Source organism: Trachurus japonicus, chromosome 1, assembly GCF_045865225.1.
Source record: "Trachurus japonicus isolate A0001 chromosome 1, Traja_1.0".
In the NCBI taxonomy this organism is placed as follows: Eukaryota; Metazoa; Chordata; class Actinopteri; order Carangiformes; family Carangidae; genus Trachurus; species Trachurus japonicus.
The window spans coordinates 3,168,929-3,185,081 of NC_140907.1; the positions used below are offsets into that span (position 1 = coordinate 3,168,929).

The 16,153-nt window shown below is 42.4% G+C and overlaps 1 protein-coding gene across 1 annotated transcript in view; it reads right to left on the reverse strand.

Moving 5' to 3' along the window:
- Nucleotides 1-15,392, reverse strand: part of gnav1 (guanine nucleotide binding protein (G protein) alpha v1) — a 29,586-nt gene extending 14,194 nt beyond the window's left edge. The window contains exons 1-5 of the mRNA XM_085784193.1: nucleotides 14,894-15,392; nucleotides 14,488-14,579; nucleotides 5,588-5,680; nucleotides 4,310-4,470; nucleotides 1,684-1,812 (exon numbers count right to left, since the gene is read on the reverse strand). Of these exons, the coding sequence (XP_085640319.1) occupies nucleotides 1,684-1,812; nucleotides 4,310-4,470; nucleotides 5,588-5,680; nucleotides 14,488-14,579; nucleotides 14,894-15,023 (605 nt within the window). The 5' untranslated portion in view covers nucleotides 15,024-15,392. The remainder of the gene's footprint in view (nucleotides 1-1,683; nucleotides 1,813-4,309; nucleotides 4,471-5,587; nucleotides 5,681-14,487; nucleotides 14,580-14,893) is intronic.
- Nucleotides 15,393-16,153: the final 761 nt, after the last annotated feature.

A 16,153-nucleotide genomic window follows, 5' to 3' on the forward strand; every position in this document is an offset into this window, starting at 1 on the left:
AAATATATACATGCACAAGAGCAGATTAAGAAAAAAAGAAAAAAACAATCAGCTTCTGAGTGACTCAACTGTGACGCAAACAGTAAGACTGCGAGGAAAAGTGCAGCGTTCATCTGCATAGGACAACAGATAGGGTTACGATCAAAGCATTTTTTTCTTGGTGCGAAATACTTCTGAAAAACGGAGTCAAACAAGGGTTTGACATTTATCGCAATAACACACTCAAGTCAGTGTCATCAGGGACGTACAGGAGGCAGTTAGATGCGACACAAATGCCCCATACGTCAGTCATCTTTTGATGAACTGGTTCTCTCAACGATGTTTATATGCTAAACAGAGGTCTTATGAAAAGCTGAGGTAATCTGTTTTGTTATTATAATTTCATTGGAGATGTGATGTGGAGCAGGGATGAAGGACAGGTTGATATTGAGGTAGGATGATGGAGGAGGTGCTCTTCAGGTAGATATTACGCCACAAAGGGGAAAAACGTAATCTGATTTTCTTGAATATGATGACAGATACACTGTCAACAGACACTAACCCACACCCATACACAGGAAAAAGGGGATTAAATGTACTGTATTCCTGTTAACCCTCCATGGTCCATTAAACTGGCAATAAAACCAAACTGTGGAAAATCACCCACAATCTATAATGTTTCTGTTGTGAGACGAAAACCAACCTCCTGATTTCCTCTTCTACAGAAGAAATTAGTCTTTCAGATGAAAACCTGTTTATCTGTCATTCTACTACTGCTTGGATGGAAAATACACTTTTTCCACATACAGTAATATGCATTTCATATCTCTACATCTGAGTGGATTGGCTCAGATATTTTGACACCCCGACTTTTCATCCACTCCACTTCAAAACCCTGACATTTGTTGCTCTGGGTGAAATGTGTCAACAACCACTTGATTCATGGCAATGAACTTTTGAACCTGTGAAAAATAAATTATTTCAACTCTCCAACGTTGGTTATGTTTGCACACAGTCCAGCTGGACTCAGGCTTTATAAAAGTTTTGTTTTTACTCATCATAATTAAGAGCTGTTTGGTTTTCAGTACCAAAGAACTCGGATGCTGTTGGCATGAATATTGAATATTTGAACCAACAGCTGGTTAAAGTATTTTCAATATGAGTTGTCAAAGCTCAACCTAAGGTTGGTGTGAAGAAGCTTGGCTTCTCTGATGTTGGTTTTCTCTACATCTATGTCAGACTGCAGAGAAACCAAGTTAATTAATATCTATCGCCCTGTCATGACCAGCAGCAGCTTCAGGAAATGAGTTCAGTCACTGGGAGATGATAAAGTAGGTAGTATTATGTGACACCAGCTCATTGATTAGAGATGAATATGTTCGTCTGAACTCAGATACCTGTCCTCTGCTTCCCCACTGATAAGACTGAGCCACTGCTGCTTTTCAATGTGTGTGCGCTGTCAGCAGATGAGCCAACCAAAAGCTGCTGTATTGACGTATTGAATCAAGCCGCCCATCTCACATCTCACATCTCAGGCTGATCACATGGCTGTGGACAGAGATAAGAGTGTCACAGCAGAAGAAGTGAAAGAAGTTTGTCAAGTGCAGACACGACCGCGGCTGCTCCAAGTCACTCAGTGGTTGTGAGCATCCTCATTGTGCAGCGTTACATCTGAAAACAACAGTAAAGTGAAAGGCGGCTAACCTGAATATGAGGTGGCTGACTTTGAACTGGGTCTCTATCACCCCTGACGTCCTCAGCCGCACTCGCAGAACATCGGTTTCTGTGGGAACGTAGTCTGTAGACGTGATGCGGGCCATGTTGTCGAAGAAACTGAGAAACGAGGAAGAGGAGGAAGGGGGCGAAAAGGTGAAGACAAGGTGAGGAGGAGAGAGAAAGGAAGAAAAACACTGACTAACCTGCAGACTTAAACTTCAAAATCATCAAACATCAAAAGAGAATAAATTCAGGTATCAGTTCTGGTTGTGTTGTGTAGGCTGGTGCAGGCTGCTGGCTGCTGGCTGCTGGCTGCTGCCGGTCGGTGGGTGGAGTGTGCAGTGATAAGGCTGGAGCCCCAGGGGGCGCAGCGGCTCATCGCAATGAATATTCACACTGTGGTTTACCATAATAACACTCTGGGGCTACGCTTTCAAACCCAGATTAGCTATTAACACAGCTCAAGTGATCAACTGCATCATGTGTGCACACGGTGAGATGTGTTCTTTACACACACACACACACACACACACACACACACACACACACAGTGACGTCGACACCTGCCTGAACTGCCTGTGACATTCTCAACTAGTCATCCTGAATCAGTTTCTTAGACAGCAACACACACATCCTGCTGCTTAAAAAACACGCTGCGTGCCGACGCGGGGAAAGTGCAGACAACATGTGAGTGAGTGTGTGTTTTTATTTGTACCTCTGTCTCTGTGAGGACCGGGGGCTGAGTTTTAGAGAGAGGGGTTGTTGTTTCTGAAGGTAGTGACATTTTGACCAGAGTTAAATCCTTCAGACGTCTGTATTTATTTATTTCTGGGCACTTGGGGGCAGGAAAACAAACACCAACTCAACAGTCACATGGTTATAACCACTCATGTGGATTTATTTGTCGCCAACAGACAAATAAAAGTCAAATATCACCTCAGTCACCTTACATCTAGTTATTTGGTCCACTTTCTCATATATGTTGTGTTTAGAGCAGCTTTAAGGATCAAGATTTAGGTTTAGTTTAAATTTGATTTTCAATTTATTTCATTTTTGTAGATTTGCTTACTATTTATATCAGCTCTCATAATGATGTGGTAAAGTGATTCCTAATATCTGGCAGAGCAGCAACACTACATCCAAGACACGCCAGATTATTTGAATGACTTTACAAGCAGGCCTTGAAGTGTAGTATCATACAATTACACTGTGTGAGGTCAGTAAAATCATTATATTTGACCTTGTTAACTTATAAATAAGTCTAACTAACCTGTAGGTTTTGTTCAGGATGTGGCCACCTGTGCTCTTGTCCCGTACGCCCTCCTATTAGTCATCTCACCGTGTTCACAGATCTCAGCAGATGTGGCTAAACTACAAGAGGTGAGTTGTACTAGATCTGAAATCCCTTTAAGGTTAAGGTAGGAGTCTAGTGAATATATCGTGTCAATAATGTCCTCACGGATATAGAAGAACAAATGTGTGTCTGTGTCTGTGATGGTGACGTAGGGTGGATCTCAGTGGGAACCAGGGGGCCTGTCGGTGTAGATAACCCCACAGCCGAGGCCTCTAGCTGGGGTAGGGGATGAGAACAGACAGCCTCCTGGTGGGTCCCAGCTCTGTGTTCACTCTCTGTCACACACACCATCCCCTCTGCACTCCAGTCTTATTTACCGTTTTCATCCTCAACCTCACTTCTTTATTTTCAATACTGCGTCTGCACAGGTTTGAGTTTTCCTTATATTTGCAAATTCTTTATATATATGTCTGTGATTATACTTATTCAAACCTGTAAATGTTTGTATTTTTGTGAGCCATTAATTTGCTTTTATATGTACACAGGCAAAACTAATACCAAACTAGGGATGTCACGATTACCGGTACTTGATTTCACAATTGATCGTGGTATTAAACGGCACAATTAATTGATCATAAAGATTCCTAAATACCGTTACTTTCACAAAAATTTGATGTTTAACCTTATTGGCAGATGTGTGCAAAAACAAAGGTAAATGGACCAGTAACTGTGCATTTACATTGAATTTGTAGGAATTTAAATGTTAGCCTGTCATTTTTAATAAAAAAAAAGCAAAACAAAACAAAAAACGATTAAAATAAACGCAAACATTTGGTATAGATGACAATTTATGACCTGAATATTTCAAACACTTTCTCTGGGGATTAAGAATTGGTCCTATATTAATAGATACTGGAAATGTTTTGTGTAAACAATGAGTAATGTAATTATGTTTTGACTATATTTGATTTTACAAATTCATAGTGTTGTGAAATTAATTAGTGCATAATAATCATGATAATCCTAATACCGTGATTATTTCTCTGACAATAATCGTACCAAGAAAATCTATAATCGTGACATCCCTATACCAAACAAAAACAATTTCAAAGATATTATAAAAATGCATCCAACAGTCATGGAGTTACACATATTTAACAATTACTGTAGTCTGTCTCCCTCCCTCCTGTGCTTTCTACTCTACAGACTGTGATTCCCAGTGACAGCGAGCACACGGCCAAGCATCAGCAGCTAAGTCTAACTAATTAGACCCCTGCATCTCCTCAGCCCAGCGGGAGCGTGTGCTGCAGGAGTACTCACTACAGCGCAGAGTCATTAAGCTCATACTCGTATCCCCGGGCCGCCGCGGCCCTCACCCCCTGGTCGGTCCACAGACAGGACAGGGCATGGCTCAGGAAAGGAAACAGCACCTGTTCTTCGTCAAAACACCGCCCACACGACAGGACAGAATGGGCGTGGACCTGTGTGGAGAGAGAGGACGACAGAAAATGGGGATGGATGATGAGGGAGGAGTGGAGGCCAGATGGAAAAAAGGAAGTGAGAAAAGTTTATGAGTCTGTCTCTATTCTGTGGACTTGGTAATCAGTGGGATCCACAAAGAGTGGATTTGCACGCACGCACACACTCTGCTGACAGTAAATAGAGGAAATACTTTGGTCATCATCTCCCAGTAGATTTGCAGAGTGGGTGGACAGTGTATGAGCTCTGATACTTGTGACAATGAAGTTAACATCACAATCAAACCACCCACCTATCGTCTAACTTTCTTCTCTACGGTCATGCAAACAAACTGTTTCTGCGTGTGTGCTCCTTAGAGAAGCAGCAGCAGCTGCCATGCTCAGATGCTTCTCTCTAGTGGCGATCTGGGAGCAGTGCAGGGAAGTTAGTGTGAACAAACTGACAGAGAAGGCAGAGGTGGATGAGAGAAGCAGAGACACATGTTGAGAGGAAGAGTTAAAGGAGAATTCCGGTCATTTTTGACACACCACTGAACTCCGATCGTAGAGCGCCTCCTCTCCCCGCCACAGAAACAAACACTTTTTCCTTGTTGTGATGATTTCTTTACAAAAATAAACGGTGGAGCGGTGCAGTGGTAATGTCCAAAATATCTCTGACCGTTTATTTTAGTAAAGAAATCATCACAACAAGGAAAAAGTGTTTGTTTCTGTGGCGGGGAGAGCAGGCGCTCTGTGATCGGATAGAAATGTCTTTCCAGGATGTTTCAGAGTTAGGCTGTCTGAGGTGAGTGATAACATGCAAAAACACAAAGTTTATACTGTTTATACTGTACACTATATGAGTTCAGTGGTGTGTCATAAGGATTCCACTCATGTACCATAGATATTTGATTGTTTTTTGAGTGTTTGTTGTGGTTGAATGAATTGCCCCCATAGGTTAGCGTTGTCGCTATCCCTAGCGCCGTCTAGCCATGGTGTAACTCCAGTTTGCCTGCATCAATTTTAGTTGCGAATTTTGCTCCCCCCAACACTGGGTGACCATCAGGACAATGATTTAGGGGTCAAAAACGACCGGAATTCTCCTTTAAGTGGTGGACACAGGGACATGCAGATGAACTACCTTGTTCCTGCTGTTCGCCAGGTTGATCCGGAGGACGCCCATGCCGTGCAGGACAAACTTCATGGAGGTCAGGAGGTTATCCAGCACTGCAGGCTGCCAAAAGGCAAAGGTCAGAGGTCAAGTTCATGAACACCCATGGCAACATGGTAGAACAAGAGTCAAAACAAAAACACACCAAGTCAGAAAAGTGATTCACTAAATCATTACACTTTCTAAGTATGTCAAACATTGTTGTGTTTGAACAGGGTTTACTTCAGTGTGATTTGTGACTCCTCTGTAGAATAGCACAGTTGTTTTCATACAAGACAAACACGTCACAGGACGAACAAGGATGACTTTTGTAGTAAGTTCACCAAACAGATCAATACAACTGTGAAAAACATTCTGAAGATTGTTCATAGGTATCAGCCCCGGTTATTCTCAAGTTCAACAAGTCACATGTTACACTTTGTTCAATCCATACAAATGATTGAGTGGCACAATAACAATTGTGGTTTTACACTGGGGTGTTAAATCTGTAGCCGTAAGTAAAGACTCAAGTAAAACAGTGGTCGCTGCTGACTTTGATCCTGTGCTGCAATGAATGGAAATTAGTGGCCATCTGACAGTTTGACACACAAATGTGAAATGCATGAGAAAAAAACTTTTCCTGTTAACAGATCCACTATAGATACAGAGCAATGCAGGTGTCATGTGGAGGCATTGTTTCCATCTTATCTAACAAATTCACACTCATATTGTTTTTGGCCTCCAACATAATATCAGGTTCTTAAGCTGTTCAATGTTCAGCTGTGTTGACAAGCTGGTGGTTGATTTTGTCATTTGGTGCTGCAGGTAGTGAGTGAACACTGTGTGTATCTGATGTTTTTCCACAAACACAGCTGCCTGCTGATCATTGTGGTGAATCTGGACAAAAATTAAAGCTGCAGACTGTAAAACCAAAGCAATGCTCTTAAAAACAGTTTGAGGTAACTCATAATTCACGATGAGTAACACCTTATACACAGTTAAAGCAGAAGTAAGCGATATTTTTGTGTTAATATAAGTCTTAAATAGTTATATCTTCCGACAGCAATCACTTACATAGAGTGTTTGGACCGAAACACGGGTCTGTCAGTCACTCTGCTCTGCTCTGAGCCGAGGAGAAAACTTTTCTCGTATCCTACAAGTTTTATCCAATGAGGAGAGAGAACGGCATGAAGGGCTGTGTGTGCAGCCAAGGGACGCTGTGAATGTGGTGACGTAGGGACGAGGACCAATAGATCCATGACGAGGGCGGGGGCTGCTAACTCCATCGGCTGACAAGAAGTTATGGTGCGTTCAAGGCAACCCGTAACTCGTGTTTTTCCAACCTGTGAAGTCGTACCAGTTCGATCTAGTACGAGTTCACGGGTCGGAAGTTACGAGTGGCCGTTATAGTGACTTTCACAGGTAAAACAGGTCGGAAAAACACGAGTGGGTTGCCTGGAACGCTACAAAGTCGTAAGTCGTGACTTGAAGCTGTAATTTACGGTTTCAAAAGCCTGCCTGGAACGCAGCATTAGCCAAAACGACCGGATCGCTTACTTCTGCTTTAAGTGATCTATTGTTCATATGAAAAACTTGTTGCTTTACATAACACGAGGCTCATCAACATAACCAAGTCGGACATTTGATTTACTGTCAAATTAAAACTAACATATGCACGACAAATATGTGCATGTGTTTGTGTCTATCGCACTCCAGTGGTGAGTAATCAAGACCACAGAGAGTGAAAGAGAGCAAGCACCATGTTTATCATCATTAAATCAACTCATAACTCTGTCTCAGTGTTCGGAGACCTGGAGACCGAGAGTGATTGAGCGGCATGACTCCTACAGTGTGTGTGTGTGTGTGTGTGTTCTCCGTCACTCTGCTGCCAGTTACAGATAAGCTTCACATTCCATCACGATTCTATCACAGTCTGGTTGCTCCTCTCTCTCTCTCTCTCTCCCTGTGTTTCAGTGTCCAGATTGAGATGTGTTGCTCTCCCAGTTAAATGTGTGAGAGGAGATAAGTGAGTAAGGTGACAGGGCTTCATCTGAAGAGCAGAGCTGGGCACAGCGCTGCTGACATCATGACATCAGGGACAAATTAGTCTCTCTTAATGGAACCGACGGTGACAGCGCTGCATTGATTTGTGTCAGAAATAAGCTGCTCTGTGTGTTTGTCTCCCCCTGCCTGACCATCACTGTCACCAACCAGGTATGCAGCTTCATATCACTCTAGATTTCTTATATAATAATAACACATTTTATTGGCTTAAGAACAATAAATATTGGACCTTTCAAAAGGCAGTCTTGAGGTTTGACAAGTGCAAATGTGACCCAAGACAACAAATACTGCAGTCGCTGGAAAAACCCTGCAGGCAGTATTTATGACTGGGGGAGGCTTTCAGATATGAAAAAGGTACAAGTGACTGAGGAAAGCTACAGCTGAAGAGGAAATACTTCTTCATACTTTCATTTAAAGGTCAAGTTTGTTTTTCAGTTGTGTAAGTCTGCTCTGTTAAAGGAGCTACGTAACGCTGTGTAGCTATAATGTTAGTTACAGCTTGAGAACAAATATTGTGAGTGAGTTAAGCAAAATCAAACTTAATGCCTTTGCTCCCCAATGGAGGCAAACATTGTTGTTTTGCCTCCATTTCTATCACTTAATTTGTTCTGAGATAGCATGCTATAGCTAGCTCCAGTACAGCCAGACCAAGTTGTCTTTTTCCAATAGCGAGTCACTGTAGCCCTACAGTATGTGGGGCTGAAGGGCTGAAGAGGCAGCACCATAGCTAACCTCTTTAGCTGAAGCTCTTGACAAGACTGGTTAGTAAAGAGCTAATGCTAACATTGACTACAAAAAACTATAAAAACAAATATCTCCTTTAAAGAGGGAAGTGCTGCTGGGTCTTCTTGGTGATTATTCACAGGTGCTATTTGGAAATTGCAGGTGTGGTTTACTCCCAAAAGTTTAAAACTGCAAGTCTTAAAAAAATATCCCAAGGCACACTGTAGGCTTGGTAAATCTTTTTTTTTTTTTCCCAAATGCCTTCATTTTACATGGGCTTTTCTCAGCAGTGAGTTACACACCTGCACACAGTCACTCTAATGAACTGAAGAAAGGAGGTTCCTGATTGTGTGCAAAAAGTAAAATAAATAAATAAAGAAAATAAAGGGAAAAAAAGAAAAAAAAGAAATACGGAAAAAATAATAAGGAAAAAAAAAGATAACGAGTTCACACACTTACCAGAATACATTTAATAGAATCTTACTCAGTTCATATTTGTATACAAGATCTTAACTCACTGTAATTCCCACAGAACAAAAAACACCTTATCATCATTTCACAGACAGAGAAACGTCTGCATCATCACTGAGGCCTGCATGTATTGTTGTCTGCGGTTGTACAATCCAAAAAGTCTCAGGTTTGAGTCTTTTACATGGTCACCACCTTTTCCACAACTTCAACCCTTCAGCGTGTTGGGGTTTTTGTCCCACCTTACTAATTGCTCCTTTAATGTTGCGCAGCTGCTAATTTAGGACTTATTGACTGACTGAACCTTATTAGATGTGTTTCCAGTGTGAGGCCACTGATGAGTTTATTAAATGACTATTAAAAATGTGAGTGTTGTTGAGTGTTGTTGTCCTGTGGAGTTTTTGACCACTGCTGGCACTATGATGCAGAACTGTTTTTATGAACGAGTCCCCATTTGTTTGCACGTCGTGGACTCACACGTACATGTACAAACATGCAGGAAATGCGATACACAAGCCTGACGATGTGTTCCCACGCTTCCGAGAGAAATCAGACAAGAGGAAGAGCGCTAGCTGGTGTAATGTAAGTGTTTTAATCCCTGAAGGTTTAAAATGTTCAAACAATTGGCTTTGAAAATGTTTGATGAGGAAGGAAACACATTCATCAGGCCTCAAGGTCCACCGCATGTTTTGGTGAATGGCTGCATAAGTCTGCTGGATCCTGAGCTACAGAGAGGCCTTTGAACCGACATTAGAAAGGCTTATGTAGGCAGCATGTAACTTCAACTCTCTCTCACCCTGTCTATCTCTGCAATGTCTGTTCAAAGCGAAGGCAACAATGCCAAAAAAAAAGGCTGTATGTACAGGATGAACTTGCAGCATATCTGAGCCCAAAAATGTTCTCTCCAAATGATAAAATATGATTAGGCTATACAACATTACAACTCCTAAAAATTACCCTGGCTTTAAATGAACAAAATTGTGCCAAGCATCACAACCTCAGTATTTACTGTAAGTCAAATGTTAGATTGTGCTTTTTTTCCCCCTCTGATTCCCCAAAGTCACACATGATGTCACCGACCCAGTGTCTGTACACTCATCTCTGTCTTCAGCTACTTCATTCTTCTTCCTTCCTTCCCTCCCTCCCTCCACCTTTGTCCTCCTTATCAGTTGGTTCCCAGTCCCTCCCTGTCTGACTCAAGGTGGGAGAAGAGGGAGTGAGAGTTGGAGGTCACTGTTGTATAACATCAGACATTTTATATAGACCGTCTTTGTAGCCGTTCTCTCAAAGTGACAAACAGTACAGTATGTGCCGCAAACTGTGACCAGCATGTAGCTTCTGTTTTACACACAAGTCAAAACAGAGTGTCTTCTACTCCACATTTATCCAGAGAGGTGACGTAAAGCTGATAGTGGATTCAGATTACCATACAATGACACACCTGCAGCCCGAGGCTTGTGTGCTTGTGTGTGTGTGTGTGTGTGTGTTGTTTGTCTATAAGCTTACAAGGAAGTCCAACAGACAGAAATCTCTCCCACCTCTCTAAACCTTTGTTTGCAGTTAATACCACCACCACCACCACCATCAGCAGCAGCAGCAGAGTCAGCAGAGATATTACAACTCTCATTGCAGCAGTGTAATCTCTAATCCTTCCAGACACACTGAACTATTGTTAGTGTGTCTGGAGTATGTAGTATGTAGTATGTAGTATGTAGTATGTTTGCTCCCTGGGCGCAGAAAAGTCAACAGCTGTTAGCTGTCGTCGTAGCATTTACCACAATAAGACAACAACAGGGAATGTGTCTGACCTGCTGGTGGCCTGATAAGTACAGTAATCATTAACCAGAAACCGTTCCGCTAACAATGGATAACTAAGGGAGTGTGGTTGTTGGTTTTACGCTCTGTCTGTTTGCCAACAGAGAGATCTTTCCATTTTTTTTTTTTTGAACAAATGTGTTTATTTATATTTCAAGCTTTACATACTTAAACACACTTACAGATTTTTTCTTGTTAAAAGCTTTAAATTCTTTTGTTCCATATCTGAGTAAAAAAGTAGGAAAGGCCAAAAATAGGAACAGCATGAACAGAGAACCTATCAGCAAGGTGGTTCCATATTCTTATGACAGTGTCAGAGGTCTGAAAGTTAAAATAAATGATTGAATAGATAATAAAAATATTGATAATTATGTAAAAGTCGAGATCTTTCAGTTTTATTGAAACTTTTTTTTTTTAAAGTATATTTTTGGGGCTTTTTTTGCCTTTAATGGATAGGATAGTTGAGAGAGAGACAGGAAATGGGAAGCAGAGAGCGGGGGAATGACACGGAGGTTAGGGCCACTCGACGCGGGATTCGAACCGAGGCTGCCTGCAGTGAGGACTATAGCCTCAACACATGGGGCGGGTGCTCCACCAACTGAGCTTAACACCGCCCCTTATTGAAACTTTTTTAAAGAAAACCTTTCCTCGACAAAAATATTCACACAAACATCTGAATCAACAGAGAGAATCTGAAAAATATTAACTCAGTTCAGAAATGTTAACCATTGCCACATCAACACACACTCACTCACACACACAAAGCATCACTTTTGTTGACAGAGAGCTGTGTGTATTGGAAGAGAATGAAGGGAAAAATCTCAGTCCGTCAGCCCATCCACAGTAAAAACAACACCACGGCCCGGGGCTGCAAATAAAGGAGGGATGAGACAAAGAGGAGCCCCTTCCTATGTTTCCTCCCAAGCAGGTTCTGTCATGGTCCTAATGCAATAGAAACCTGGCTGGCAGGGCCACAAAGAGCCAGGCAGAGAAATAAAGACACAGTGTTTTCTTGCTGTGCCTGAATGCAATATGTGTAAGGACGAAGAGCGCGAGGCGGGTTTGAAACCTTTTTACTACAGCACTACGCATGTTCAAAATAGCAGGTAGGTGCAGACGTCAGAGATAAACACAAACGCATGTGTGTAAAGATATGCACTCAGGCCTGATGTGTGTGTGCACGCTTGTGTTTGTGTGTAAGAGGGTGTGACTGTGTTTGTCGTGGGAGGCTGGGATAGTCAGTCAGTCAGTCAGTCAGTCAGTCAGTCAGTCAGTCAGTCAGGGAAGGGAAGGGCGGGTTAGTGGGTAAGTGTCATTTTTCCACTTGAAAATAAGGGCGTCACCTGAGAACAGAGGCGAAGCCAACTGACAAAAGAGAGCTAACTACTGCAATTAGACATGTGTTATTACATGTGTGCATGCTCTCTGTATACTGACTATAGGGCTGTATGTAAGTACTACTGCATAGAGTGAGTTCTTTGAGACCCACTGTGTTTAGCTGGAAGTTGGGAAGGCAGTATATATACAGTGTGTGTATATGTAAAAAATAAATAAATAAAAAAGTGTGTTTATATATACATACACACTTTTTTCTTTATATGCCTTCATTATAGTGTTGTAGGAAGTAATACCAGAAGTAATACCAGACCAAAACATCTGAACAACCACTGGATGAAATGTTCAGATGTTCATCAAGGGTTAAATTATAAGAACTCACCTGATTTAATCTGGCAACACCATCAGCTCAAAATTAAATTTGTCCAATTTCCACCGCCCACAAAAATAATGACATTCCCATCAGCCTCAGGTGTATTTTGTTTATTAGTGCTAATGAGGACAGGCTAGCATGGTAACAAGCTGAACTAATGCTGCGCCATTTCATTTACACCATAAGCAGACATCAGAAATGTTAGTTATTGCATTGATGTTGAAAAACACAAAGAGAGAGAGGAGAGCTGTCTTTAATATCTAGGAATGCATTCAAACATCCCAGCTGCCTGTGCAAACAACTGGGACCTTCATTTGTCAGATCAGTGTGCAAGTGCACAATCCTGGCCAATGAGCATCTGCCAAATTGTGAAGTTTGACAGTGCTTGCTTTGCATATTTCCAGAGCACGGATATGATCTGACCTCACAGGACGATCACACACATAAACACCACCCTCCTGCACAAATACAATCCTTTTTTTAAAATAACGGTAAAGTCATCTCAGGTTATCGGAGCCTGGTTTCTGTTTTTTCAGCCTCTTTCTAAAACTAAACACAGTGTGAATTGTGTCCATCCTCATTTATGAAGTTTGCTCAGTCTGACAGTGAAGACAGAACATAATGGAGACAGAGACGGACCACGTCTCTCGTCACATACTCATTATGTTTATGCTTTACAGAAACAAGGGGGAGGAAGGGAGACAAAGCTCAGAAAAAGCTGCAGAACAGCAAAGGGAAAAGAAGAGAGTAAAAATATGGTAGGAGGTAAAAGGAGGGTGTGGAGGAAGCTAAGCCTTTGGTAACAACAAGCTGGTGGGGGTGAAGCTTTTCTGTGTGTGTTCTCCACTGTTCCCTATTCTCCCCACCCCATCCCTAACCCCTAGTAGAACAGAGGAATTTGGCAGTGAGTCGCTCACAACGCACACACACACAGACAGAAGAGCAGATGCGAGCCAAACCACTGCATACCAACTTGGATCTGACCCTGGGTATCAGGAGAAATCTCAGTCCCCCACAGGAACTAAGCATCGCCTCCTTTTCAATCTCATCTCCTGTTCATCTCCATCACTGCCTCTTTTATCTTTTATCTCATCTAATGTTCAGTGTCTGTAATGCATCGGCACGCCTGCAGCGTGAACCGACCTCTTGACTCTCTCCTGTTGGAGTCAGGTTCTTACCTGAAACTAAATTAGGAAAATAAACCCAAACTTAAAGGTACATTGTGTAGGAATTACTCCCATCTAGCGTTGTGGTTGTATATCACAAGCAACTCAATCGTATTTTTCATGCTGCATTCACGTGAAATTGGGCAGACAGCAGACGGACGACAGCCGCTGCACGTAACGGCATAAACAAGCCTCTATGTAAACAAGTGGTCCGTCAGCACGAGGCAAAACAATACACGTGACAATATGTTGTCATGGCGATGTCGTATTGTTTACCTGACCCACGTTTTACCGTCTTACTCTCGACTTCTGTAACTAAAATGACATCTGGTTTGTTACCGACGGCCGTCTGCCCGACTGCAGGTGAATGCAGCATCAGTGTAACGCTCCATTCCTCCTCACTGCGTTACCACGGTGACTTTTCACAGACGCCACCTCGACCTGAGCCGACAGCTCCGGTGTCTCCGCTGAGTTTCCGTGGTTTCCTACCGCCACGCTGCCACTGAACGTAAAAACATGGCGACACAACATGGCAGCCAGCACCGAGCTTACCCGCTCCATGTAGATATGAATGATATGAACAGCTCATTCAGAGCTGAAAGGAACACTTCACTTTGTTGATGGGGGGGGATTACTGATTAATGAAAAACATACTTTTGAACCAAATAATTGATTTTCATGAATAGATAACAGGAGAAGTTACACAGTGTCCCTTTAACACAAGTCATGTTGGTCTATTTAAAGCATTTACTCCTTTCTGCTTCCCTTCCTGAGATAAGAGTGAAATGTGATCTGCTGGAAACCACCACACCAAAACCACTGCATGCACCTACAACTTCATCTGATAGAGTAATAACAGGCAGGAGGGAGGTTGATCAGTGTGTGTGTGTGTGTGTGTGTGTGTGTGTGTGTGTGTGTGTGTGTGTGTGTGTGTTTGTGTTTCCAACCTTGAAGCTGGTTAGCTCTTGTTTGGTGAATCCATTACTGTGGATGATCTTCATCTGTTTGACCAGAGTGCTCTTGCCGCTCTCTGCTGCACCTGCAGGAGGTGATAAAAAGTTGTTTAACTTGATTTTTTTTTTTTTTTGTAATCAACATGTATCAAAATTAAGAAACATATTTTGCTGGCATCTCTTTTAATGAGTTTTTAATCCTTGAATCTGCAATGACTAAAACCAATCAGTGGCTTCTAAAGAGGATTAGAGACTCTGTCATGTGTTCACCAGAGTTCCCAGACAGATATGTGGGATTTTATAAGCCACAGTCAAGAGGTCGTGTTTGGAGGTGTTAGATTCACATGTTGACACTCACATACACACACTCAGGTATAGGCTACAGGGCCGTCAGTCTCACCTAGTAGGAGGATTTTAACCACGTTCATCTCCCGCTTGGCGTACTCATACAGGTCTCTGTCTATCTTGGAGCTGTGTATCCTCGCCTTCTTCTCCTCCTCTGTTACTTCGGTACCGAGGCACAGTCCCATGCTGAGCACTCATCTCCCCCCGGCCCCGCTCACACAGGAAAACAAAGACAGGGATCACCCCGAGTTTGTTGTTTCTCCAGGCTGCATGCTCCGAGCTCTCCTCACTCTGATCTGATCCTGGGAATCTTAACGCTGCAAAAAAAAAAAAAAAAAAAAAAACTTCAGGCCATCTCCGAAACTCTCTTCAATCTTCGCAGAGAGTCGGAGTCGTGGTGTGTTGAAACAGTTGATTTCACGCTGCGCTCCAGGAACTCCTTCTTCTCACTGTGTGTCAGTGTCTAAACTTTTTTTGAAGGGACCGCAGAGAAAACACACACATACACACACAACTGCTAAGTGAGTGTGCGCCACTGCGGTTCAAACTGTGCTGTGCCGCCTTGGCGCAGACCGCGGCTCATCCTGGAGCGCCTCCCTCCTCCCACTGCAGCCTGTTGCTGCTGCTGCTGCTGCTGCTGCTGGAGCACAGATGGAAAAGTTTTCGGACTTCCCTGGGAAGTGACGTGCCCGGAGACAAAAGAGCTGATCAGGCAGAAAAAATACACACCGGCTCATGTGTCACCTGTGCTTATGGAGTGGGACTGGTGGGAAGGAACTGAGTACAGTTACTCTATTTTTCAGTGCTTTATTTATACATTTTGTGCAACTATATACTTTCACTCCATATGTACTTTTATTATCTGCATTAACCACTAGTTCATTTTTTTTTTTCAACCTTGGGGTCGGGACCCCACGTGGGGTCGCCTGGAATTCAAATGGGGTCGCCTGAAATGTCTAGTAATTTATAAAAGAAAAAAAAAAAATACTGATAAAACCCCTAACCCTGACCCTTTTTAAATAATTATTATTCTTTTAAAAATTATGATTAAAAACACCACACACAATCTTAAACAACTGTATTCTATACTTTCACTTTGAGTTCAAATAAAATGCAACAACATATCTGAGCTGGCTCATCTTGATTGACAGGGTTGCCAGAAATTTGTGACGTCAAAATGGGGTCACGAGCCAAAAAAGGTTGTGAACCAGTTGTTACTTACCAAGGTAAGAGTTTGTATAATTAAACAACACATATGGTGACTTTTAATAAAACACACTCAGCTGTTAGAGCAGCTTTAAATATGAAAACAGTG